This window comes from Chiloscyllium plagiosum, chromosome 34 (assembly GCF_004010195.1).
Source record: "Chiloscyllium plagiosum isolate BGI_BamShark_2017 chromosome 34, ASM401019v2, whole genome shotgun sequence".
Taxonomy (NCBI): domain Eukaryota; kingdom Metazoa; phylum Chordata; class Chondrichthyes; order Orectolobiformes; family Hemiscylliidae; genus Chiloscyllium; species Chiloscyllium plagiosum.
The window spans coordinates 38642943-38670658 of record NC_057743.1 but is presented as its reverse complement, the minus strand read 5'-3'; the positions used below and the strand labels follow the sequence as shown (position 1 = coordinate 38670658).

The window sequence follows — 27716 nt, the reverse complement described above, 5'->3', positions numbered from 1 at the left end:
TGCCACACGTTGGCAAGATCCCCTCTCAACCGCACACCACCCTATCTTGGAAAGATAGTGCCGTTCCTTCAGTGTTGCTAGGTCAAAATCCTGAAATTTCCTCCCAATGGCACTGGGAGTCCCTACCACAAGGACTGCAGGATTCAAGAAGGGCAACTCCCCGCTACCTTCTCTGGGGCAGTTACTCACAGAAATATTCACCCAGCCAGGGATGTCCACACCCAATGAACAATGAAATGGCCCACACTTGGAGTGATCAGCTGCTGCCCCCAGAACAAGGGGTGAAATTCCAAAAACAAATGCTCTTAAACGGAGCAGAAAAATAAGGAATCAAATGGAGAAGATGTAATAGAGAGAAGGCACACTTGCTCCAGGAACCCAGAGTTCACCCAACCCTCACTTTACCTTAATGGATTTGCCAACAGATGCTTTAAAAAGAAACAGAGACTCACTGTGAAATGTTTTCATGAAGCAAGTAAAGGTCAGAAAAGCTGGTGAAAACAAATTGATGAATCGCTGGAATACTTAAACCAGAAAGTATTTGTTGCACCAGAAGGTGAGAGAGGACTAATCTTTCCAATGAGCCAGCATAGGAGTCATGGCCTGAATGGCCTTTCTTTCTGTGCTGTAAGAAGATGATATACCTGTGAATATACAATAAGTCCTTTCCTTTACCTGAGGCATGGATTCTATCCACATAAACATGGAGCAAGAAATCACTGAGGAATGAAACAAAAGTCAGGTGTTAAATGGCGGTAATGAGTTGAAATGTGCATATGATGGAGGGAGACACCATGGAATAAGAGCCCAGAGTGAAGGCTGCTGGTCCTTGGAGTTCACGAAAAATGAACTGAGTTACAGGAATTCAGTCCCCCAGATCACTGAATTCAAATCCAAAATCGCCAAAGGTCATTCACAAACCATAACCTCCCTCCAATTACAGAATGTGATCTTCACATGTCCTCACCAGTAAAACCTCAGAATCCTACTGATGGACAACAGAATTCAACTGTAGTCAGTCCTGAGTAACCACTGGACTGAATTGGAAATGAACAAGTTGTAGGTTGTGAATCCAGTTTTCCAGTTCCTGAGTTTGACTTATTCGATCTCCATAAAGCTGTGTATCTGCCTCCCCAAAAATGATGATTTCAGCAGGTTGTCACGATGAGTGATGCCACTGTCTAAAGCTGCAAGTGCTATTCAGATAGCAGCTACATGGAGCAGTATATGCACTCTGCTGAAGCTATTCAGACAGCAGCTACATGGAGCAGTATATGCACTCTGCTGAAGCTATTCAGACAGCAGCTACATGGAGCAGGAGATGCACTCTGCTGAAGCTATTCAGACAGCAGCTACATGGAGCAGTATATGCACTCTGCTGAAGCTATTCAGACAGCAGCTACATGGAGCAGGAGATGCACTCTGCTGAAGCTATTCAGACAGCAGCTACATGGAGCAGTATATGCACTCTGCTGAAGCTATTCAGACAGCAGCTACATGGAGCAGTATATGTACTCTGCTGAAGCAGAGTGGGGACATGAGGATCAAGAGGAAGCGGATACAGCCCATTGAGTCAGCTTCCCTATTCAGTGAGACCATGGCTGATCGGAGAATCCTCAACTCCATTTTCCTGTCTTTGTTTCCATAACTCTTAATTCCCTTAATGATAAAAATCTGTCTTTCTCAGCCTTGACAGCCCTGAATGGTAAAGAATTCCATGGATTTACTACCCTCTTAGAGAACAAATTCCTCCTCATCTCTGTCTTAAATGTGCAACCCCTTATTCTGAGATTATGTCATTTGGTCCTAGACTCTCCCGTAATGGAAAATAATTTTTCAGCATCAATCTATCAATCCCCCTAAGAATCTTGTATGTTTTCATAAGGTTGCTTCTCATTCCTTTATATTCCAAAGAGTCCAGACCCAATCTACCCAACCTCTTCTCATAAGACAGTCAGATTACAGCTGATTCTGTGTCTCAACTCCATTTCACTGCCTGCACCCCCATATCCCTTCATCCCCCACAAATGGCCCTTAACTAACAAGACTGTATTTCCCTTTTGTTATTTTGACAGAGGTTTACCAGTAAACAGGATGTGATACGACACTACAACATGCACAAGAAGAGAGATAACTCCCTGCAACATGGTTTCATGCGCTTCAGCCCCTTGGATGACTGCAGTGTCTACTACCATGGCTGCCACCTTAATGGAAAGAGTACACATTACCATTGCATGCAGGTAACCCTCTCCTACCAGCAGCAGGCGATAGCTGCCTGCTCCTTTAGACTGAATGCAGTGATGATGTACTGTCTTACTGCCATTCAGTCATTCATTGCTGGGTAATGTGTGTTTCATGACGTGTGTGTGCATGTGTGCATATGTGTCTGTATTGGACGAATGAACCCCAACCCAATAGAGGAGTGGTGCAGTCACTGGCCTAGAAATCCAGAGACCCAAGCTGTTGCTGTAGGGAAATAAAGCAAAGAACAATGGATGCTGGAAGTCTGAAACAAGTCTGCCCTTGGGACATGGGTTCAAATCCCACTATAATAGCACTCAGTAATTTCAATTATATTTTGTTAATAAATTTGGATTCCATAATTAGTCATCATTGATGATGTTAAAAAATCACACAACACCAGGTTATAGACCAACAGGGTTATTTGGAAGTCCTAGCTTTCAGAGTGCTGCTTCTTCGTCAGGTAGCTAGTGGAGCAGATGGTGACCACAAAACAATCATTGATTATCATAAAAACCCATCCAGTTCACTAAGGCCTTTAAGGAAGGAAATCTGGCCTACATCTGACTCCACACCCACAGCAATGTAGTTGACTCTTAACTGACCCCAAAAGACAGAGCAAGACTCTGAGTTCAAGGGCCATTAGGGATGGGACACAAACACTGGCCTTGCCAGTGATGCGCACATCCCATGAAATTTTTTTTAAAAAAACATCGGTGGAGTTGGTCCTAGCAGGATCACCAGCTTCAGTGGAGGATGTCAGGAAGTACAGAGAGTTAGCAGCACTGTTTGCTGTGTTGTTTCAAAATTTGGCTGTTAATGAGCGTACCTGTCTCTTTAACAAGTTTGTGAAATAGAGAGTGTTAAATGTTCTTTTTATTTCTGATGAGATAAAAAAAATTGAAAGATATCCTCAGTGCCCTGTAGCTGTATGAGCAGTATCCCAGGTGGCTTAGGAATCAAACAGTTATCCTGTTAGAAACAAGGATGCAAGAGATAAAAGAAGGAGTAGGCCTCTCAGCCCCTCAAGCCTGCACTGGCACTCATTATAGTCTTAGGACAACTTTGGCTTCAAAATCACTTTCTTGCCTGCTTCCCCATATCCCTTGATTCCCCAAAATACTAAATATCAGTGAGGGAGGACCCACCAGCCTGTACAGTAGAGATTTGCAAAGCTTTGCAACCTTTTGAGTGAAGTAATTACTCTTCATCTCAACTGATCACCCCCGACCCCCATACTTTAGATTCTGAGTCAGGGAGAAACAGTTTACCCTTTGGAGCCCCCTCAGAACCTTCTGTTTGAATGAGAACAATTCTCTCATGTCTGTGGCCTAGTTTACTCTTGGAATGATGCAGGGAGCTCCAAGCAGCACGGCCCTGGGTCACAGACCTCCCAGCTTTAAACCCCGAGAGGTGAGGCAGCTCTCTGGGAGTCTGGGTGAACAATGTGAGTGCATCGTTAGTGAAGGAGGGAGAAGTTCAGAACAGGAGCTGGACAAGAATGAAGACAGCAGCAGCCTGACTAGGAAGCACAAAGCTAGTGAAACCCCTAGAAGTCGCATTGCTCCTCAGCACTGACAGAGCAGGGCTCGACAGACTGAACGAGGGACGCTTAAAAGATACCTCCTTCCTCTCAAAGGAGAAATAAGAACAAAGCTTCTAGCAAATGGGATTTAAAAAAAAACCTGAAATCTCACTCATACCGCAGCCTGCTATAATTCCAGCAAGGCTGTATCTCTTGCGAGTTTTTCAGTCTTTCACACTCATGACACATCCGCACTTGTTCAATTCCCAGCGTGCGATATCCTCAGTGAACTCTGCAGAGGCTCCCTGAGCCCAATCTGCTGCAGGAAATGCTTTTCCTGCCTCCAGTCGCATGTTGTCATTCAGGAGCGGTCTCTGCACATTTGTGATATTGCCTGAGGCTAATTTTAGCTCTGGGCTGGGGAGCATGCAGTTAAAATAATGCAAGTCGGGGAGACTTCAGCCCAAAATAAATCCTCCTGGTCTTTCTCAACAGGGAAAGGTCAAGTTCAAACAATGAAGATTTGAAGTAAGGGATTTAGATTACAATGAATGAACAATACAATTTTTAGGGAGTCTTTAACACAATTTAGAACAAAACAGATTTAAATCTGCAAATCTTTTAAAAAGAAAGTGATGCTTTAAACTCCAGCTTTTATTGTCTGTTATGCTCAGTTCCAATCTGACCTGTCACATCATTTCCCTGTCACATCCCTCCCTCCAATTCCATAGAAAACAAAAGCAAAGGACAGGGGGGGACTAATGAATGTGGTTAAGAGAGGAATGTTAGTCAAGACGTTTAATGACATCCCAACTTCTCCCTGGAATCTGTCACCAGCCCCTTCACATTTATCTGAACAAACAGACAGGAGCTCAGTCAAAAGTCCTATCTCAAAGACACCACTTCAGACAATGCAGGAACGTTGTGATATTGGCCAAGCCTCAGCTAAGCATGTGTTCAAACCTGTTTCAGGCCAATTTTAGCCCTGACCACCTGGTGGTAATATCTGCCATCAACAAGACACACGGCAACAACTCACCAAGGCTCCTTCAACAGCACCTTCCAATTCTATAACTTTGACTATCGAGAAGAACAAGGGCAGCAGATACATGGGAACACCACCATCTACAAGATCCCCTCCGACACACTCCCCATCCTGACTTGGAAACATATCACCGTTCCTTCAGTATCGCTGGGTCAAAATCCTGGAATTCCCTCCCTAAGGGTCAACCCAGAGCAGTAGGACCACAGCAGTTCAAGAAGGCAGCTCACCCCCACCTTCTACAGAGCAACAAGGGCTACACAAAAAATACTGGCACAGCCAGGGGTGCCCTCATCCTGTCAATGAATGATAAAGAAAGAAATGGCTCTGACAGTGGAATGCTGCATCTCCTGCACCTACCCACAGGACAAAGTGAGGACTTCAGATGCTGGAGAGTCAGAGTCGAAAAGTGTGGCACTGGAAAAGCACAGCAGGTCAGGCAGCATCCAAGGAGCAGGAGAGTCAATGTTTCGGGCATAAGCTCTTCATTCCTGATGTACCTTTCCAGTGCTACACCTTTGACTCTACACATATCCACAGCCAACTTTCTTCCCAGTAAAAGACCAGTCCAGGGGTCCAGCTGAAGCCAGCTCATAGCTTCATGGAGCATGTCTTCCTGTGAGATCCACAGAATTGCAACAATTCCAACTTGGAGAAATGAACAGACCCACGTGTGCACCAGAGTGGAGGAAAGACGACCTAACCCGAGCTTCCTAGAGGGTTGGCTGTAGGTTGCTGACAAATCCGTGCAGGAAAATATCCCAGATCCTCAGGGGGCATGGCTCGGCAGAAGGACTGATTCCTTCTCCCACTCCCCCACTTCCAACCCCCACTGTGCTGACAAGGACACGTGGCTGATGGGTGCTATCCTTCAGGGATTAAAGTCATTCCTGTTGCCAACTTACCTCCTGCTTACGATCCAGAAAAATGTCCTCTTTCCTGGGTGGCTGTTGATCAGAATTTGAAGGGGTCTGTGTCACAGTGGTACTACTACCTGCATCTTTGGCCCAGAAGTTCCAGGTTCTCTTCTGATGGGTTGCAACTCTTTTGAATGGGTTGAATCAAAATAATTTCTTCAAACAAACTTTGTGCCTTCACATCTACATTCCCTCCGATGTTTCCTGGCTCCAGGCGGAACTCTGAGCTCCAAATACAGAAGTATCTTCTGGAACTGAGAACCATGTCACACATCAATAGGCAAATGACTTCCCAGCCTTAGAGCGGACACTGTTTCCCACCATAACAAATAGGAACAGGAGTAGGCCATTCGGCCCCTCGTGCTCCTTCTGCCATTCAATAGGATCGTGGTTGATACGACATTCCTCACATCCTTGCCCTTTCTCTATGGCCCTTGATTCCCCAAGAATCTCGTGAACCTTCTCTGAACTGCCTCCAATGAAATAATATCTTTCCTTAAATAAAGGGACCAAAACTGCTCACAGTGCTCCAGACGTGGTCTCACCAGCCACTTATACAACTGAAGTCAGACTTCCCTACTGTTATACTCCAACCCCCTTGAAACACCTAAGATGATATTAGGACAGATGACGCAGAGGTAGCTTTAAGGAGGAGTGAGAGGTAGAGCATTTTAGGGAGGCAATTCCTGAGCTGAGGCACTGCCCTTTTAAACTGGCCCCTGAGGTGAAATATTGACAGTAAATTATCTGTCCTAACCCCTGAGGAATTACTAACCGCACAAGAGCAAACCTAGAGAGGGGAGAAGTTGACTTTAACAAAATTACTCTTGAGTTTCCAAACCTGAAGTCAATGCAATCTTTCTGTTTCTACCCAAAGCAATTAAAGCAGAAATTTCTATCACTAAATAATTTATTTAGACTATGCAATTAAGTTATGCTAATATAAACAGACAGGGTTTTAATACACTCATCTGAAATTCCTCTTCTTATTATTTGGACAGGTGAGCTTTGAGAAAAGATTATGCCTCAGCAACCTTGGTCCTCTGGAATCCCAACCATTGCTTTTGCACATCTCTTTCCTGTTTTAAGTCACTCATTAAAAGCAGCCTATTTGATTTAGCTTTTGATCACCTGCCCTATTATCTCCTGCTCTGGTTCAGTCTCAGTTTTTATTTTGCCAGAGAAGCACCTTGAAAAGCTATCCCACATTAAGGTGCTATATAAATGCAAATAGTTGCTATAAAAGCAAATGCTGGGGAGCCTGAGATATAAACAGGATATAATCAGCAGACCGAGCTGCATCTGTGTGAGAACACTGGGGGCACAGAATGTGGAGGTGGTTAACAGGAGATGGGCCCACTGACCCCAGAAACAGTGCAGAGGCTGTCGGGTGCTAAGATGAGCTGTTGAAAACACCCCCTCCCCCGACCTTTACTGCTCTGGGACTTTCTCTCCATTAAAATAAAACAGGCACCTAGGCCTCACCTCTCCCACACCCTCAATCTACCCCCACCCACCATACATTTCATATCCCATCTATGGCATCCCATGACCCCCACCCATCTTTCATATTCCTCCAATGGCAACCTATGTTCCTGTAGCCATTCCATGACCCCTTATAGCCTTGATGCCAACTTAGTGCCAGCCCATACCCCTTTCACCACCCATCTGCCCTTTTATCTTTCGTGCCAACTCAGCTGCATCCACCATTAGCTGACCTCAGGAGCCACAGTGAGATGGAATAACATTTCTGAGTATTTGCTACAGGCTTCATTATTAAAAGTAATTGTCATTAATAATACTTAATTCCTTACTTGAAAGGAAAACAAACATTTGCATTCATAGCCCTATATTAAAGACAGCAAATTACTTCATGACAACGTGGAGCTGTCAATCAAACTGTGAATTTACAGCCCCCCCTCCCCCGGCTGTGATAACAATAGGTTGTGGGTGCAGGGTGCAGCACTAATCCTATAATGGTGATCTCAGATGTATGTCTCCAAACAGTGAAATAGCAATGAATGATTTTAATTCAGCAGAATTTTTGATTTTTCAGAAATATAAAATGCCTTGGGGTTTAAAATGCTTGATAGCTTGACAGTTCCATAGAGTTTATCCATGTTTTATGCAGATTCATGTCAACTCTTAATAATCCCAAAGGAATGCCCAACATCTCCCAAAGAGCTCCTGACCTCACTCGCAGAGGTCACTCTAGGAGGAACTGGTTAGCAAACTGATTCTGAACAAAGCATTGCCATGGAGAAAATAAAATGAAAAGGAAGCAATCCCCTTTTCCCTTGTAATACAAGTTGTTATGATTATTTGAAATTTAGCATTCTTGCACTTGTCCTGATGTGTGCAAAACAAAAAAGCTTCCGCAATATGATTCCTTGTTCAGCAAGACTCAAGTTCTGGTCACCCAAGAGACTGTTTGAGCAGGAACACAGAGAGATAAGAAAATATCAGAGCTCCCTGATGTTTCATCTCGAGATAGTTCTGGCACAGCAGTGGAAGGGTTTGGCTAATTTGAAATAAAACCATTACCTCACTCAAAACTAAAGCAGGGAAAAGTAGCCATGAAGGGAACACACTGACCACATGCTGTGATTTCAATTTGTTCCTTTGAAAAAATACTTTAGTGAGTCTCATGTCTTATTCTCTTAGAAAGGTAATTCTATAAAAATAATAGTACTTTGGGTTATTTCTATTAAATGCTCAACTTCACAGTAAATGTAGGACAAGGGAAATTATCAACAAAGGGGCAAGGCCTGAATTCTCAGTCATCCCTAATACTATGGCAATAAGAACATACAAGCTTTTCCCTAGTGGTTAAATTTCTTTGGATCCCTATAATGTGGAAGCAAGCCATTCGGCCCAGCGAGTCCACACCAACCCGCTGAAGAGCATCCCACCCAGATCCATTCCCTTATCCTATCCCTGTATGCATTTCCAATGGATAATGCAACTAACTTACACATCCCTGGACACTATGGGACAATTTATCATAGCCAATCCACACCAACCTGCGCATTTTTGGACTGTGGGAGGAAACTTGAGGAAACCCATACAGATACAGGGAGAATGTGCAAACTCCACACAGACAATCGCCTAAGGTTAGAATCGAACCTGGGTCTATGGTGCTGTGAGGCATCGGGTATTTAATAGGTTTCATCATTGTCCAGAGCCTTCAATTTGTTTTCCACTTCTGGACTGACCAAAACCCAGCACAATCTCCCCCCACACCTTCTGTCTATATCCACTGTGCTATCAGATAGTGAGCTTTGGACAAGCCATAATGTCGTGGAGCTGTATATCAGCTCCTTCCCTCAACCCCAGTCCTGTCCACCTTGAGCAAAGTCCAATCCCTCGGTATGACTGAATAGCCCCTTCTCCACACACTGTCTCAGGATGAAATAGCAGGATGGGAATGGGATTCCCGTGACTGACTACATGGGACAGCCATTGATGCTCTTGGGAGAAATCTGGATGAGACCTCGCCTGAGGGATGAAGAGTTTGGGAGGGTCCCGAGTTACAACAGCTGCACAGTGTTAAGGTGGTGGGAGGTGTACCTGGCTTGTCATTACCTATCCAGGCCCATAGGCACAAACCCATTTAGATGAAAGCACTCTCTCCCATTCTCACCTTCACATTTAAGGTTCTTTCAGGTCTCTGCTCTCCATATCCTCCTCCAATTGTTGTGACTCCAGGCCCCTCCAATCTCTTCTTCACTAGATTCTGTCCCTTATCCATCTTTCCCCCAACATAGCAGTCTCATACATTCAGCTTCCGGAGTCCCATTCCCTTCCTGAGCTTCCGTTCACCTTCCGCCTCCCCACCCTCAACAGTCTCCTTGAAGCTCTCTCAATAAAGCCTTCCATTTCTCTCGCCCTCCAGGTGGGTTGCACTAAGGTTTACACCAGTACGTCTGATGTGATGACCCATGAAAACTTCCACAAAAAGAACGCCCAGCTAATCAACGATGGCTTTCAGCGCTTTCGTGCGACGGAGGATTGTGGGACCCTTGGCTGCCAGTTCTATGGACAAAAGACCACACACTTTCACTGCAGGTACATCCCAATCCAATTCAATATCTCCCTCTATGTATAAAGTGACATCTATGACTCTCTTAGTCACCCTTAGAAAGTTTCTAGGTGAGACCAGCTGCGCTGAATGGCCTTGGCCAAGAATTGAAGCAGTCCTATATATAAGAAACTTAGAATGCTTTACTATGTTAAATGTGCTATAGAACTGCAAACTGCCGTGTGAAGAGATTGGAGGAAGAGTAACAAACATCTGGATGTAAGCTCTCTCGTGGAGCGTTGTGTTGTTGATGTTTCAAGTCCCTAAAGTGTACAAATCAAAGTTGATGCTCAGGTGCAGTGCAGTACTGAAGGAGTGCTGCATTGTCAGAGGTGCTGTCCATCAGCTGAGATGTTAAACTGAAGCACTGTATGTCCCCTCGGGTGGGCATTAAAAACTCCATTTCACAGGTTCAAAGAAAACAGAGAAGTTATCCCTTGGCCAATATGAACCCCTCAATTAGCAATACACTAAAAAAAACCTGATTATTCTCACTTTGCAGTTTGTGGAACTTGCTGTGTGCAAATTGGCTCTACATTTCCTGCAATAGTGACAACACTCCGCAAGTACTTCATTGGCCGTAAAGCACTTTGAGACAAATAAATGCAAGTCTTTTTTATCCTCTGGGTATTAAGCTAAGCTGTTAGTGGAAAGAAAACCTGAGACACACACGCACTGTGACCTGTACTCAGTGATGAGTATGTGACGGTGAGGGACAAAAGGGGAGCTGGAATGTAGGGAACGATACAGTCTGCTCATTAACCTCTCCATTTTCCCAGGCGTCCTGGCTGTACTTTCACCTTCAAAAACAAGTGTGATATCGAAAAGCACAAGAGTTATCACATCAAGGATGACGCCTACGCCAAGGATGGCTTCAAGAAGTTCTACAAATACGAGGAGTGCAAGTACGAGGGCTGTGTCTACAGCAAGGCCACGAACCACTTCCACTGTATCCGGGTGGGCTGCGGCTTCACCTTCACCTCCACCAGTCAGATGACCTCGCACAAGCGAAAACACGAACGGCGTCACATCCGCAACACGGGAGGTCCCGGCCTGGCTTCCCAGCTGCTGGGCCGCAAGGAGAACGAACAGGATGACTCCAGCAATGACGATCTGATTGACTACTCAGCGATAAGCAGCAAGAACTCGAGTCTGAGCGCATCCCCGACAAGCCAACAATCTGCGGGACCGATACTCCTCCCCACTCCCACCACAGAGATCTCCTCGAGCCAGGCCGCCAGGCCGACCAGTAACCTCATCCCAGCAACCAAGATGTCGACGATACTTCCGCAAACGCTGGCCAGCCCCATCCCAGTCGCCTTGGCACTCTCCAATGCCAGTCTCTCCAATACCGGCCCCTTCTTCCCTATCATTCCCAACAGGGTCTCCATGGCCATCCCCGTGACAGCAGCCAACTTGATATCCGCCATCTCCTCCAGCGTTCCCACCGTGCCGACGGAATCGCCTTCACAAGTTGTCTCGGGGTCCAGCAACACAATCCCCCTGTCTCCAGCTGCTGCAACCACCATCATGGAGAAGATCACAGCCAGCAAAGGGCTCATCTCCCCAATGATGGCCCGCCTTGCAGCTGCAGCTCTCAAACCATCCAACCCAGCAGACCTAGGTGAGGCATTGGGGTATGAATAACCCTGGTATTTTGTATTCATCGTAAGAAGAACAGATCATCCCCAACTTGACATTGAGAAACTGAGCTGAACTAGCCTGACGTTTGAAGGATAGGTCAATGCAGGTGATCTGGAGTGGTTTTGTTGGAGCTGGATTTGAATTTGAGCAGAAACATCCTTTAAAACCATTAGTAAGATCATCATTCAATGAGATTATGGATGATATAATTCTCAACTCTGCTTTCCTGCCTTTTTTTCCCCTTAAACTTTGACTACCTTACTGATTAGAAATCTGTTTATCTCAGCCTTGAGTATATTGAATGACCCATGAGATGTCACAGGAGAGCCGAAGACCAAAGGGCACCATCTCAGAATAAGTGGACAGATATTTAAGACAGAGATGAGGAGCAATTTACTCTCAGACTGTCATGAATCTGTGGAATTCTTTCCTGTCGGGGTATTCAAGGCTGAGACAGACAGATTTTTAATCAGTCAGGGAATCAAGGAATATGGAGAAAAGGCAGGAAGGTGGAGCTGAAGATGATTGGATCAACCATGATCTCATTGGATGTCAGGGCAGACTCAATGGGCTAAATTTCCCTCTTCTGCTCCGATGTTTTGTGGTTTTATGGTAATCCTCCCTCCAATAATACTCAGTGTAATGTGCTTCGCTTTGCTGTCCCTTCAAATTCTTTCAAGTAGGAGTTTATTATTTTGTTCATAACAGGAAGACCATTTCGGTGAACTGTCCCTTCCCTCTGTTAAAGTTCAAATACCTGATCACGTTAAAATGAGTTTCTCTCACTTTAGATTTTGCCTTCAATTCTGAGGCCTCTTTTTATTAACTGAATTACTGTTCATAGCGCAAGTCTGCTTGTTATTATAATGTGATAACACTTAAAAACCTAATTAACAGTTCACCCCCCCCCCGAGGGTGGAATAAATCTAGGCGTGAATGGAAAGCCACAGAACTTTCTACGTCTGTGGTCTATTTTCAAAAAAAAAATGAAAACCCACACATCTTTAAAGACAGTTTTGGTTGAGGAATATGTAGGTTAAGTGCATTAGTCATGGGGTAAATGTAGACTAATAGGGTAGTCTGGATGGGTGACTCTTCGGAGGGTCAGTATGGACTTGTTGGGCCAAAGGGCCTGTTTCCACACTGTAGGGATTCTATGATTCTAACTCATTTTTTTCACCAACATCACAAGAAAATCACTTGTGTTCTCAAACTGATTAATTTATATGCAAGACCCATTAAGGTGAGGGAGAGCTGGGGAGAGATGGAGAGAGGGCATTTCACTTTTATAGATTTTCTCATCAATCTGCTGTGTGATGTTATTACACAACTCAGGCAGAGGTGGGTTTGAATCTGGGTGTCCTGGCTCAGAGGTGGGGACACTACCACTGCAGCACAGGAGCACAGATATTTCAGAATACTTTGTGTTAATGTTTTATCAATGGGGAGTCATTATATTCAGAAGGTGGGTCTTGACTGGCGACTCACCTTGTGTGTTGCATAAATATAGGGCCAGAGTGAAAGAGGGGTTTTATTTCGAGGTGCACAGCACACAATGTGTGTCTCTATAAATAAAAGCTTGTCAGCGATTTCCCCACTAATGATTTTGTTTTGCTGTGCTCAGCCCATTCATTAAGTGTACAGGAGCTTTGATTTTTTTCTTAAAGGGTGCAACCTGTGTGTGACTCACACAGTAATGTCTGGGTACCCATGCACCCAAAGGGAGCATTGTTCAGCTTCCTGAGTATGGAGCAAAATGGGGTAAGGAATTGCACAAGTCAAAAAGTTTGGTGCTGGAAAAGTGCAGCTGGCCAGGCAGCATCCGAGGAGCAAGAGAGTCAATGTTTCGAGCATGGGCTTTTCATCGGCTGGGCTTTACCGGCACCACACTTTTTGACTCCGATCTCCAGCATCTGCAGTCATCACTTTCTCCCAATGAATTACACAAAGTGACCAAAACCTTTGTCAGAGAGATTGCTTTTGAGTAAAGACAAAGTGTGGAGGTGCAGTGAAGGAATTCCCGAACCTGGGAATGGGTATCTGGAAACATGCGTTCCAGCGGTGCAGTGATCAAAATTGGGAATGCCCAAGATGCTAGAAAGTCTAAGGAGCACGGATATTCCAGAGATCTATGAAGGCTGAAGGAAAATGCAGAAAGCAGGGGGTGAAGTGGGGTGGGGGTGGTTGGGGAGGATGGGATTTGAAAATCAAGATGAGGATTTTGTGATCAAGGTGTTGTTAGACTGGGAACCAAAACAGTTAGTGCTCTATGAATGGGGCGTGCTAAGAAATACAACATGGTGGCAGCATTATAATGACTTCAAGTTTATGGAGCTTAGTATGTGGGTGACCATCTTTGGCTTCAATTTAGTGAGTAGCGTGAATTTGGTGGTGTCCATGGTAACAGCTCTGAGCACATGCACAGTGAGGTGCAGCTTTTTCCTTCTCTCTTTACACTTTGCTCACAATCCCTTGACTTTGTATTTCCCAAGTCTGAGCTCATTCTTTTTTCTAAAAACAAAAGGGAGGGAATGATTTGATGAGATGGGTGATGTTCAGATATTAAGAAGAAGCAAGAACAGAAACAGCATTGACCTTGTGAGATTTTGGTGTAAACTGCAGATTAACCAGAACTCTTCTTTCAAATTATTCCTATTGCTGGTTAAAGCAGAGGTTAGGGTTAATCTGCTACTCTGTGGAATTCTGAATTGAACATTTAGCATCCTTAGTGTCTCACAGTGTAAGTTCAAGGCCTTTGAGAATTGCTAGAGTCAGAAAGTTTGAAATTTGCTCAATGCAGAGTTTAGCTTCTACAACTTCTGTCAAGATATAAACCCACACTGGGGTTGCGAGATGGGAGCAGGTCACTCAACACTTTGTTTCCTTTCAATTCACTAGCCATCCTGAGAAGTAGGACAGGTTTTTATTTTGGAGGGAAATACTAAACTTTTTTCTGCCCGAGGCAAAATTAATATTTCAGTCTCTTGGGGTATTTCAGAAAAGGTTGGGCACAGGCCATTCTGTAAGCTGATTTATTCTCTTTGCACGTGGCTTTTCTCAATACCTTGCTTATAAATGTGATCTGTCCATCTGGGTGGGTGTGGGGGAGAGGGTTGGGGAGAAGGTGGGGGATGGGATGGGGGTGAGTCAAACCTGTTTGAACTGATCTGATTGGCTGTCAAGTTTGATCTGGCATGGATGGGAGATGTTCCTCTTGAGCATGCTCTGTTGAAGGCTGACGCGTCTCCATGGAAACGTAGACATCCTGAAATGAGGCAAAGCTTGTCTCTCACACTGGAGCTGCCAGAGACCCTCAGCATTAACATGATTTTTAATGAATGGTTAAGAGGCAGAGCCACAAATCAGATATGACAACAGCAGAATGAAGCCTTTTCACCTCGCTCTCTCTCCCCTCCGACATCTCAAAAGTCCCGGTGGCTTGACGTAATGTGGCAATAATTATCACTCCACTTGTTCCGTCGCTGAGCAAAAGTCAGAACCGATCTCATCACAGGGGACCAACAATGACTTGTTTTTTGCATTTTGTCATAGCAGGAAATGAGCAGCAAACACAATTGAACCAGTTCAGTCTGGTCCCAGTCAAGCAAGAGCCAAGTGACATCACCAAGACCCAATCCCAAGACTCAACACAGAACCAGAGCCTTGATCTGAGCTTGAAGGAGCACAGGTAGGTAGCATGCTGCACTATGAGGGCAGCACTGGTATTGAACTCAGTTTATTACTTCAGTGCTATCTAGAGTGGATAATGTGGTGGCTCAGTGGTTAGCACTGCTACCTCACAGTGCTAGGGACTCCAAGTTCAATTCCAGCCTTGGGTGATGCCTGTGGGGAGTTTGCATGTTCTCCCTGTGTCTGTGTGGGTTGCTTTCTTCAGTCCAAAGGTGTGCAGGTTAGAGTGTATTGGCCATGGGAATAGGGTGTTGGGTTTGGATGGGATGCTCATTGATGGGGGGGGGGGAGCTGAATGGCCTTTTTCCAAACTGTAGGCATTCTATGATCAAATTCGGCATTGAGGAGACAGCACCAACTCTATGAGGCTGTTCTGACATACCCGCAGCTGGTAATTCCAGTTCTTCACATATAAAACCAGACAAGTACATTTAATCAACTGCCTACGCTCCAGAACAAAGATCCCCATCCGAAAACATCCACTGCTCCCAATTATTCCAAACTTTCACAAAATCTTTCCATTGTTTGGTCAGTTGAGGTTTGATTATCAAATTGTTTTCTCTTTTTGGAATACATCCCATTCTGGTCAGAGTTCTGTGCAACACACACACACACACACACAGTTTTCAATCTGGAATACAGATTGTCTTTCATCATAAGTAAAGCCCTGAGTGATAGACATGCCACCCTGTCAGACTACTCCTCTGTCCCTTCCTATCTCTGCTGCACAGAGATGTCACAGTTACTGCGACCTCAACACTCCCGGTGAATTCGATCAAGAAGCTGGGTTGTGTGTTAACCTGATCTCTGGTGCTTGGTATGGTGGCTCCTTGCTCAGGTGGTACTTTTGCTGACAGCTCTAATGCACCCATTGTACAACCAGCTTCCTCTGACCTCCCTTCCACTGTGGGGGGAGGGGGACAATCTTTATTAATTGACTGCTGTATCACTGTTAAAATTGAGACAAAAGCTTTGGAGAACAAAAGCTCAGAAAACAAGACGGAAGGTTCCAAAAATGCACATCTCAGGAGCTCTGGTTGGTATTCAGCTCATTGTGAAACCCCTCCATATGCTCACACTGTACTTAATCCCTCTGTGGCCTCACTTCTCCAACTCCACAACCATCTAAGATGTCTGCAATCCTCCAATCACAATTATATATTCCTCACTCCCTTTCCCCAAGCACTGGACTTCAACTCCCTGGATCCTAAGCTCGTGAAATAACAGCCTAGACCTTTCCGAATTCTCTCCCCATCTCTCCTTCATCAAGACGCTCCTTAAAGCATTCATTCAGGGGCTGTGGGCTTTGTTATCTGGGTCAGCATTTACTGCCCATTTCATATTGTAATTCAAGATTCACAATAATATGATCCTTTTACCAAGAATGTGATTCTTGTCCTAAAGTCTTACCCTTTGTTTTAGTGACAGAGATTTAAGTTGATTATGCTGGGAAGTGACCTGGGATGCTTTATGACATTATATAAGTAGTTGCTGTGACTTTATTGCTGGTAATGTACAAGATCAGTTCAAAGTGATGTGGAATGCCTCCGTTTCAGACTCTGTCACCTCCTCAGGAACATAGAACAGAACAGCACAGTAAAGGCCCTTCAGCCCTCGATGTTGTATCGACCTTTTATCCTACTCTGAGATCAGACTAACCTACACATCCTTTATTGTACTGTTATCCATGTGCCTATCCAAGAATTGCTTAAATATCCTGAATGTATCTGACTCTACTATCACTGCTAGCAGTGTGCTCCACACACCCACTACTGTCTGTGTAAAGAACCTACCTCTGACATCTTCCCTAAACCTTCCTCCAATCACCTTAAAATTATATCCCCTTGTGATAGACATTTCTGCCATGGGAAAATGTCTCTGATTATTCACTCTACCTAAGCTTCTCATCATCTTGTACATCTCTATCAACTCACCTCTCATCCTTCTTCGCTCTACTGAGAAAAACCTTCGCTCTTTCAACCTTTCTTCATAAGACACACCCTCCAGTCCAGGCAGCATCCTGGGAAATCTCCTCTGCACCCTCTCTAAAGCTTCCAGAGCCTTCCGAAAGTGAGACGACTAGAACCCGACATAGTATTCCAAGTGTGCTCTAACCAAGACTCCATAGAGTTGCAGCATAACCTCGCGTCTATTAAGTCAATCCCCCTGCTAATGAAAGCCAACACACGATACGCCTTCTTAACAACCCTCTCAATTTGGGTAGCAACTTTGAGGGATCTATGGACATGGACCCCAAGATCCCTCTATTCCTTCTCACTGCCAAGTATCCTGCCTTTAACCCTGTATTCTGCATTCAAATTGGACCTTCCAAAGTGAATCACTTGACAAGGAGTTTCTCTACAATCCTGCAGGCTGCTTCTGCTCATCACTGTGCCTGAGGAGCAGCGAGTGACAGAATGAGAGAGGAGGACGTTTATAGATCCTGTACATCAGGCCTTTGATATCATTCTGCTGCCCCAGGATTTCCAAAATGGATGTTTTTATTCTAAATCATTTGAGAGATGTGTGCTTTTGGTGCCTTTCCCTAATTGTCATTGTGGACAGTTCAGAGAAGGATCATTAGATTGATTCCAGATATGGAGGGATTTTCCTATGTGGAGAAGCTGAGGAGGTTGTACTCATTGGAGTTTATCAGAATAAGAGATGACATAATTGAAACATAGAAGATTCTTAAGGGGCTTGACAGACTTGGAGAGGTTGTTTCCCCTTGGGAGAGTCTAAGACCAGAGGGAATAATCTCAGAATAAGTGGGTGCCTATTTAAAATAGAGATGTGGAGGAATTTCTTCCATCAGAATGTAGTGAATCCATGGAATTCTTCACTGCCAGGGGCTACAGAAGCTGTATCACTAAGTATATTTAAGGCTAAGATATGCAAATGTTTAATCCAAGAAATGAATTTAGGATTATAGGGAAAGGGCAGATAGTGGAGTTGAGGATTTTCAGATTAGCCATGGTCTCAATGAATGTCACAGCAAGCTCGATGGGCGGAATGGCCTACATCTGCTCCACTGACTCCTATTTATTAACATTGAGGTGAGTGAGGCACCTGATATAGAAGGGCTCTAATATATAGGGAGATATAGAAACAGGCCATTTGGTCCAAATGTGTTTGGAGACCTGCTGATTATGACAAACTGATGATAAGGCAAAGAGACATCCGAAGATCATCTTAAAGAAGCAGCCATTTGGTTTGATGGTTGATGTTGAAAATTCTCTTCCAGATTTTGAATGTGGCTTGCAATTCTGTGGTCCCCATTCTGGACAGTTGATCTATTTTCTATTCCCACATGGGATATGGGCATCATTGGCAAGATGCCAGCCTTTATTGCCTACTCCCAACCACCCTTTAGAACATGACCTCACTGGATGACGGTGTTATGTAACCAGGTATTTGCCAACATATTTGCTATACTTCAGATTAAAAACTGAGGGATAAACAAACAGTTTAGATTGGGTCAAATAGTCTGTAATGAGAACTGTAGCTGATGTTTTGATTATCATACTGTGGCATAACCACAAAGTACATACTGTACTGCACCATCATGTCACAATAGTCAGAGAGAAGCTGAGCTAATTACTTTTCCTTGTTCCTACAGCACTGAATCTAATGGACATGTGGATTCAGGACAGACGTCCCTGTTATCCTCATTTCTCAATAAGGTAAGAGTTACCATCAGTGTTTACACCCAGACATAAATTAACAGAAGCAGTGGAGTGTATTCCTGTTCGTTTTCTGTTATTTCAACACCAGTTTCTGAGCCTGTGGTGTCAAAAGCATTCACATTCTAAAGCAATCAATCAATGTGCAGCACACTTCAACTCATCATCCGCAGGTAAATTAACGTAATTAAATGGAGTGGAGTGTGCTGCCATATTGTCCAGTGCAGTGGGTTATAGACCGAGGTACATGTAACAGCCACAAAACACAGAGTTACATTTCAGCTGCTTGTCAGGAGGCCAGGGAAGGTTTTTGTCCATTAGTGAAACCAGCTAACTTATAAATGTTCTACCATTTCACATGTTCCACACTGGAAACCTACTCCTGGTCAGCCTCCAGCATCAAAAACTCTTGCTGCCCCTATCTTAAGTTGCTTAACACCCTATTCTCCTCTCACTGCTGTGCTCACTGACTTACAGTGGCTCCCAGTCAAACTTGATCTTATTATTTTCCTGCTACGACCTCACTCCTTCCTATCTCTGTAATCTCCAGCCTCCACTACTACCATTTGAGATACCTGCGCTTCCCAATTCTGGCGGCTTGACCATCCATGATTTGCTCAGCTACACTATGGACCGGCTACTCAGATAGACTGAGCAGCAGCAAATGCAGTTTAACCCTGACAAGTGTGAGGTGGTGCATTTTGAGATGATTAATAAGGCAAGGGAGTACGCATTGAAGGGTAGGACCATAGGAAATACAGAAGATCATGGAGACCTTATTATGTATGTCCATAGACCTATGAAAGCAGCGGGACAGGTAGGTAAGGTGGTTAAGAAGGCACATGGGATATTTTCCTTTGTTAGCCTAAACATAGATTACAATAGCAAGAAGGTTATGATGGAGCTGTATATAGCACTTGTTAAGCCAAAGCTAGATTACTATTCAGAAAACACCTTGAGTGATTTTGTGTTTGATTTTCTTCATGGTGCTCCTGTGAAATGAATTGTAGTCTCGGGATGTAGTATATCAAAGGTGTTATATAAACATACGCAGTTTTGAGAAGACACAACCACAGAGAGTGGGGCCTAAGAACAGAAGATCAACATTGTGATCTTCACAAGGTTTGCACATCAGCTGAAGGACAGAGCCGCCTGAACTCGGTCAACAGCAGAATGTGGAGAGGCTACGGGCCAAAGCATGGGTTGTCCCATCTTGGATGGGGAAAGGGGAAGAGGGCACGTACCAAAGTTCTTACTGTCACAAGATTGTTACAATGCAGAATGAGGCTTTTTGGCCCATCATGTCTGTGCCAGTCATCCAAATGAGAAACGCAATTCACTTCAATGCCCACCTTCTCCTGCATAGCCCTGGCCATTCTTCATTTTCAGACACCAGTCTAATTCCCTATTGAAAGCCCTAATTGAACCTGCCTCCACCAGAGTCTCAGACCCTACCCTCTTGCTGCATGAATTATGCTCACTTTGGAATTTGATGCCTGCTGAATTATTGTAAGCTCTTGTATTTCTATCATTAGATGTCCCAAAACAGCAGTGGACTGAGCAATTTGCTGAACCTCAAGACAGAACCAGACTGTGCACAGTCTGATGCAGAACAGATGCCCTACATGAATAAAGCTTTGACCCCACAGAGACAGGAGAAACGACAGGAGTTCTGGGAGAAATACCTGCGCAGGTAAAGGTTTAATTTCCACTTACTGCAGCTTACTCAGTGGCTGAGTGGATCAAATCAGACCACGTTCTGAAGCAGACTCCTCACAAAACCCCGACTTCGATTTCAATCCACATTGTGTTAGTCTGTCTCTGCCCACGTGTCACACTGCGTGTTATAATTTGAGTGTGAATATGGCTGGAAGAAAGCAATCAAAATTCCAGGTCCTGATTGTTTTCCAGTGACAGGTTGCAAGTATCTGTATCTGCATTTGTACCTGTGTGTGTTTGTGTATCTATGTGTGTGCCTGTGTCTGTATCTCTGTGCATATGACTATCTATGTATGGGTCCACGTGTATATCTGTGCATGTGTCAGTGGTTATGTGTATATATACTGTTTTTGTCTACTTTTATAAGTGAGCATTCATGTCTTTGATTTTGACACAGTGTCTGTCAGTACGTGTCTGTGTCTCCCTGCATGCCGTGTATCGGTATGTCTGTGTCTATATGTGGATGCGTCTTTGTGTCTATGTATGAAGTATGGTTTGCCACATAGAGATATGAAGGATTCTCTAACTTCTCAACTGCACCAGCAACGCGTACATCATTCTTGCAGGAACTAACTACTGAGCAGGTGCTTATGGTTTGCTGACAATGTGTTATCTCTCATTCATAGATTTACCACAGAAGATTACTGTGAGAGCCAGTGTGACTTTCTGCATAAAACCCATTTCCATTGTGCAGTGGAAGATTGTGGTGCCCTTTTCAGTACCTTGGATGGAGCTGTCAAGCATGCCAAGTAATTATCTATATGTCTATCGAGTATATGTGTCCATATCCACCAAGTATATGTGTCCATATCCACCTAGTGTATGTCCATGCCTGTCAAGTATAAATGTCGACATATACCAAGTACAAAGGTCCACATCTGCCACATATGTGTGACCAAACAATCAGTACATTGCCATCAGTGAAGGTTTATTAGAATTATATGTTCTATGACCATCAGCACTGATGGGAGAAAGTGAGGACTGCAGATGCTGGAGATCAGAGTTGAAGAGTGTGGTGCTGGAAAAACACAACTGGTCAAGTAGCATCCAAGGAGCAGGAGAATCAACGTTTTGAGCATAAGCTCTTCATCAGGAATGAGGCTTGTGACGAAGGGCATATGCTCGAAACATCAATCCTCCTGCTCCTCGGATGCTACTTGACCAGTTGTGCTTTTCCAGCACCACACTCTTCAACTCTGATCTCCAGCATCTGCAGTCCTCACTTTCTCCCATCAGTGCTGATGGTCATAGAACATATAATTCTAATAAACCTTCATTATTAAAAACTAGAGAAGCCTTTGTCCTATGAGCTATGGGAGTGACCTATTTGCAATGAACCTCCAAATCTGTCCCTATGGAGCTCGCTGAAAATTAGCTCACCTACATGAAACCAGGTGGCTACCTCAGGGGACCTTGAGAAGATCAGTCCAGTCCGCTTCAAAGTAAATCCCAAAGAAGGGAGGGGATGGAGACAGAAACTCTGGACACTCGGCGATGTGTTAAAGATCTAACTATGTTATTCACAAGGGATTGATTAACTGTGTGGGTTAGGTTATTGAGCGCAGTAAAACACATTACAAGTTATGAAGTAGACATTGCCACAAACCAACTGATTCGCTGTATGCAGCTTGCAGAGCCAGGCAGAGTTGCAACATTGTCTACCTGAAGACACGGTGGCACAGTGGTTAGCACTGCTGCCTCACAGCGCCAGAGACCTGGGTTCAATTCCCGACTCAGGCGACTGACTGTGTGGAGTTTGCACATTCTCCCCGTGTCTGCGTGGGTTTCCTCCGGGTGCTCCGGTTTCCTCCCACAGTCCAAAGATGTGCAGGTTAGATGAATTGGTCATGCTAAATTGCCCGTACTGTTAGGTAAAGGGGTAAATGTAGGGGAATGGTGGGTTGCGCTACGGCGGGTTGGTGTGGACTTGTTGGGCCGAAGGGCCTGTTTCCACGCTGTAAGTAATCTAATCTAAGCTTGCAGTCTTAAACAGTGAACTCTTTAAAAGGCAGGGGACATGGTACCGTAGTGCATTGCAAGCTTCTGATTAGCATATTTGAAGGGTTTGAAAGTAGTCCTGGCTCCTCAGATGTTATATACTTACTCAATGGCTGATGAGATTGGGTACAGGGCACCTCGTATTGAAATTCCCCCCGAAATCCATTGTTTCGAATGCAAATTGGGATGGGTCAAGGATAACGCAGTCAGTTTCTCCCTCTGTGTGTTTTCTGTACAGATTGTCAAAATATAGCCCTTGGTATGTGTGAAATTTCTGAAAAGATTTTCATCTTCTATTTGTCAGAACAAATTGCAAATTTACCCAAGGTCGACATGTCAGCCAATCAGTTCCCTTTTCTGCCATGGTATCAATTGTTGAGATTGTTTGAAATTTGGTATTCTTGAAAATTACCCTGATGAGTGCAAGTTGAAAATCTCCAAGAACATGCCTCTCTCTTTTGTCAGGTTCTATTCTAGCAAGTGCCTGTTTAACATAAAGTCTTCTGTAGTTCCAAAAACTTGACAAAATTTCTCCCTCTGTTAGCCACAGAGCAGTGAACAAGAGACAGAAGCAAAAAAAAATCATAGGACAGGTCTCCCTGACCCTCTTAAGGCTGTGTCTGGTTTTTTTCTCTCTAATTAAAATTTTTAATAACTGATCACATTATTGAATATTCTGTTCCTTATCAATAAAGATAAGTTTGCTCTAATACACTCTACTTGGGGCCTCTGCTCCTTTAATTTGATACCTGTTTATATTTATGAAGTACCAAATAACCTTGTTTTGACCCAGGCATGATTCTAATTTAGATCAGTTATTATTTAAATAATTTATGCAGATTAAAAAAAAGCAGAGGTTATTCAAGGTCCAATTACTTTGATGACATCACATGAAGTGGCTGCAATTTGTAAGAAATCTCTGGGATTTGCAGTTGGAGTGAAGTGTGAAAATGATGGATTCATCAGCCACACAAAGACCCCCACACCTTCACTGTAGGGCTGTGAAGAGACCCCTTTTAACAGGCAAATGGCCCAAATAAATCACAGCCTCATTAACCAAAAGTAACACAGGCTTCTTTTGCGAACAACAACAAAAAATTGCAACTCAACCAGTTCTTAAAAGAGGATATTGAAATGCATCTGAAGATTGTGAGGGATTTGTGGTGAATCTGTATTGTCTGGTGCTGTGACACCACCCGGGATTTCAGTCTCAAAATTACTTGTACTAATTATCATTGAGGGGAAGATGTAATATATTTCCGGTTCAGTCTGCTCTATCTGAAACAGGCCAAAGGCTCAGCTAAAATATCAGATATGGGATCAATAAATACCAGGTTTTTGGGAAGGATGGGAAGGTCCTTGAAAAGGTGCAGAGGGAGATTTACCAAAGTGGGTTCGGGGGCAGTGGATTTTAGTCAGCAGAAACTAACCTGAATTCATCACATACATATTGTGAATACGAGAGCTGGTCAGAGGTAAGGAATCCTGAATCAAGTAACTCACCTTCTGACTCCCCAAAGCTTGTCCACCATCTACAAGGCAACTCAACCAGTCAGGAGTGTGATGGAATACTCCCCACTTGCCTGGATGGGTGCAGCTCCAACAGCACTCAAGAAGCTTGACACCATTCAGCCCAAAGTAGCCCCCACTTGCTTTGGTACCACATGCACAAGCACCCATTCCCTCTTCTACTGCCACTCAGTAGCAGCAGTGTTTACTATCTACAAGATGCACTGCAGGAAGGCTCCTAGAACAGCACCTTCCAAATCCACGACTCACTTCCACATAGAAGGTCAAGGGCGGCTGATACATGGGGGCACCACCCTCTGCAAGTTCCTCTCCAAGCCACTCACCACCCTGACTTGGAGATACATCATCTTTCCTTCAGTATCCCTGGGTCAAAATCCTGGAATTCCCTGCCTAAGAGCATTGTGCCTATTGACAATACAAGGATTGCAGTGGTTCTAGAAGCACTTCAACATCTCCTTCTCAAGATGCAACTAGGAACGGGCAATAAGTGTTGGTCCGGGCAGCAATGCCCACATCCCATGAGAGAATTAAAAAAAAGATTAGGTCAGAGAAGTTGGTGTTATTCTGCTTACAGAAAAGGAGGTTAAGGGGAATATTTAGTTGAGGTGATGAGGTTAAGAAGAACCAGTCCCAGTTACTGATGGTACAAAGACAAGGAGGAGAAAGATTTAGTATTTTGGGTGAGCTGCAAGGAGGGGAGTGTGAGGTAAAACCTGCCAACACAGCAAGCAGTATCACTGCCGATTTCAAAAGGAATTTGCATGGGCACTTTGAGGGAAATAAACTTTCAGGGCTATGAGTTTCTTCAGCATTTTCCTTTCTTAAAACTAAAATCAAGAAAGAGCAAAGAACTGCAGATGCTGGAAATCAGAAACAAATAGATAAGTTGCTGGAGAAAGTCTGCAGGTCTGGCAGCATCTGTGGAGAGAGAAACAGAATTAATGTGTAGAGTCCAATAAGTCTTCAGAACTAAAACTGTAGATGCTGTAGATTTAAAACAAACAAAAACCCCTTATAAGGGTCACTGGACCCGAAACATTAACTGTTTCTTTCTCCACAGATGCTGTCAGACGTGCTGAGTTTCTCCAGCAATTTCTTTTTTTTTAACTGAAAAACAGAACTGCAGATGATGGAGATCTGAAACAAATTGAGGAAAAAGTTCAGGAAACGCAGCACGTCTGACAGCATCAGTGGAGGGAGAAACAGAGTGTGGAGGTTGGAGATCTGGAACAAACAAAAACAGAAACAGAAAGCCCTTCTAAGGGTCACTGGACCCGAAACGTTAACTCGATTTCTTTCTCCAGAGATGCTACCAGACCTGCTGAGTTTATGTGGAGAGAGAAACAGTTAACGTTTTGAGTTCAGTGAAGTGGTGGAGGCTGGTACAATTACAACGTTTCACAAAATCCCTACAGGATGGAAACAGGCCCTTCAGCCCAACAAGTCCACACCATCCCTCTGAAGAGTAACCCACCCAGCCCCATTCCCATACCCTATTATCCTAGATTTACCCCTGACGAACCTACACATCCCTGAATTCTATGGGCAATTCAGCATGGCCAATTTACCTCAACTGCACATCTTTAGATTTAAAAGGCATCTGGATGGATACATGAATAGGAAGGGATTTGGGCCAAATGCTGGCAAATGGGACAGATTAATTTAGGATATCTGGTCAGCATGGATGAGTTGGGCCAAAGGGTCTGTTTCTGTGCTGTTCATCTCTATGCCCCTCTGATGGGGGTCTTTTTGTTTGTTTTAGGTCTCCAGCATCTGCATTTGTTTTATTCGAGTTCTGAAGAGTCACTGGACTCAGCATCTGTGAGGAGACGTGTTGAGTTTCTGTGGGGAGAGAAACAAGAGTTAGCGTTTTGAGTGACACTTCAGAACTTGTTTTTGGTCCATTAGAGTTTGAATTTTATTGCTGCTAAGGGCCGGCATGAGCTACGGTAACGGTCGCCCAGTGAGTGTGACTCACGGCGCCTCTTTCTGGTTTCTGCAGCTTCCACTTTCGGTCAGACGGTGGGACGGTGAAAGTGAAGTCGGAGCCCTCCCTGCCGACCACGATTCCTGTCGAGATCCGAGGGTCTGGGTCCGGGTCCGGGTCTGGATGCAGCAGTGGGGCTGGGGCTGGGGCTGGGGCCTTCTCCCCCGTCGCCATGGTAACCGCCGCCGCCATGTTGGCCTCCAGCGCAGGCCCCGCCGTGGTCACCGCCGCTCCGACACTGCTCGCTTGGAAACAGCTGGCCGCCTCCATGCCGCAACTCCCCGCATCCACACTGGCAACCTCCCCCTTGGCAACCACATCCCTGGAGAATGCCAAGCCTCAAGTCAAACCCGGCTTCCTCCAGTTTCAAGAGAAGTAAGTGTAGGCCTCAGCTGGGGCGGGGGGGCCTGGCCCACTTGGAAAAGAGGGCCCGCCGCATTTTTAAGAAAAGACTGAAAAACGGAAACAAAAAGAGCACTGCTCCGATGAAGAGCCATCTCAACTCGAAATGTTAGCTTGCTCCCTCTCTGTGGATGCTACCTGACCCGCTGAGATCCTCAGCATTTCTTTTTGTTTTCAGTACAGATTCCAGCATCTGCAGTGCTTTACCGGAAAAAAAAGTGATGTGTTTTACAAACAAAAACAGAAATTGCTGGAGAAACTCAGCAGGTCTCGCAGCATCCATGGGGAGAAATCAGGGTTAACATTTTGAGTCCAGTGACCCTTCTTCAGAACACAGTAACACCATCCTTATATACAGCTACCATCTCACCTTTCCTATGGGACACAGTGCCAGGTTTCTTCGGCTGTTTTTGATGAATACCTCACAATTAAATATTCGGAAGGCTGAAGTCATTGTTTTTGATATCTGCACCAAACCCTGTTCCCAAACTCCTCCAGACTCCATCATCCTCCTTCACAACAATCTGAGATTAAACCAGCCAATTCACAACTTTGGTGTCTGATCACACATGCGATTGCTATAATCACTTATTTCCGCATCTGCAAACTACCCGATCTCTGCCCTGTCCCAGCTCATTCACTGCTGGAACGATCATCCAGACCTCTGCTGCCTCTGGACTTGACTATTCCAACACACTCCTGTTTCACACGTTCATCCAAAATTCTGCTGCTCATGTCCCCACTCAGTTCAGGTCCCTATCCCCTGCCACCCCTGTGCTCACTAACTTACACTGTCCTCCAGTTCAGCTACAACTTTATTTTAAGATTCTCATCCTGGTTTTCAAATCCCTAATGTCCATTCCCTTTTATCCCTCTGTAAATGTCTCCACTCCAATTACCATCCAAGTTCTCTGCACCGCTCTGATTCTGGCCTCTTGATTTCCCCAATTTGACCCAACTCTGGAAGTCCCTCCTACTGCTCCCGGAGTCTCTCACCTCACTCTCCTCCTTACTACTTAAAACCAACCTCTTTAACCAAGTAATTGGTCATCTGACCTTAGATCATAAATGTAGAAGCAGGAGTAAGCCATTTGGCCCATCAAGTCTATGGTGCCATTCAAGGAGATCATAAAATAGACAGGCAGGAGGCTGAAAGCCATACAGCATCACCAGGAGGTGGACAAGTTGACGTTTTGGGTTGATTTCTCCTCCTGATGCTGCCTGGCCTCCTGTGTTCTTCCAGCCTCCTGCCTGTCT

At 44.6% G+C, this 27716-nt stretch overlaps 1 protein-coding gene across 9 annotated transcripts in view; it reads left to right on the top strand.

Moving 5' to 3' along the window:
* Positions 1–27716, top strand: part of casz1 (castor zinc finger 1) — a 385070-nt gene that overhangs the window by 320474 nt on the left and 36880 nt on the right. For 4 of the 9 annotated variants that reach the window (XM_043676251.1, XM_043676248.1, XM_043676247.1 and 1 more), the window contains 8 exons: positions 2076–2240; positions 9621–9793; positions 10586–11430; positions 15006–15138; positions 18760–18823; positions 20359–20516; positions 21169–21291; positions 26073–26432. In XM_043676251.1, the coding sequence (XP_043532186.1) occupies positions 2076–2240; positions 9621–9793; positions 10586–11430; positions 15006–15138; positions 18760–18823; positions 20359–20516; positions 21169–21291; positions 26073–26432 (2021 nt within the window). Of the gene's footprint in view, positions 1–2075; positions 2241–9620; positions 9794–10585; positions 11431–15002; positions 15139–18759; positions 18824–20358; positions 20517–21168; positions 21292–26072; positions 26433–27716 lie in introns of all 9 variants that reach the window. The other 5 variants (XM_043676246.1, XM_043676245.1, XM_043676250.1 and 2 more) reach the window with 2 other exon arrangements.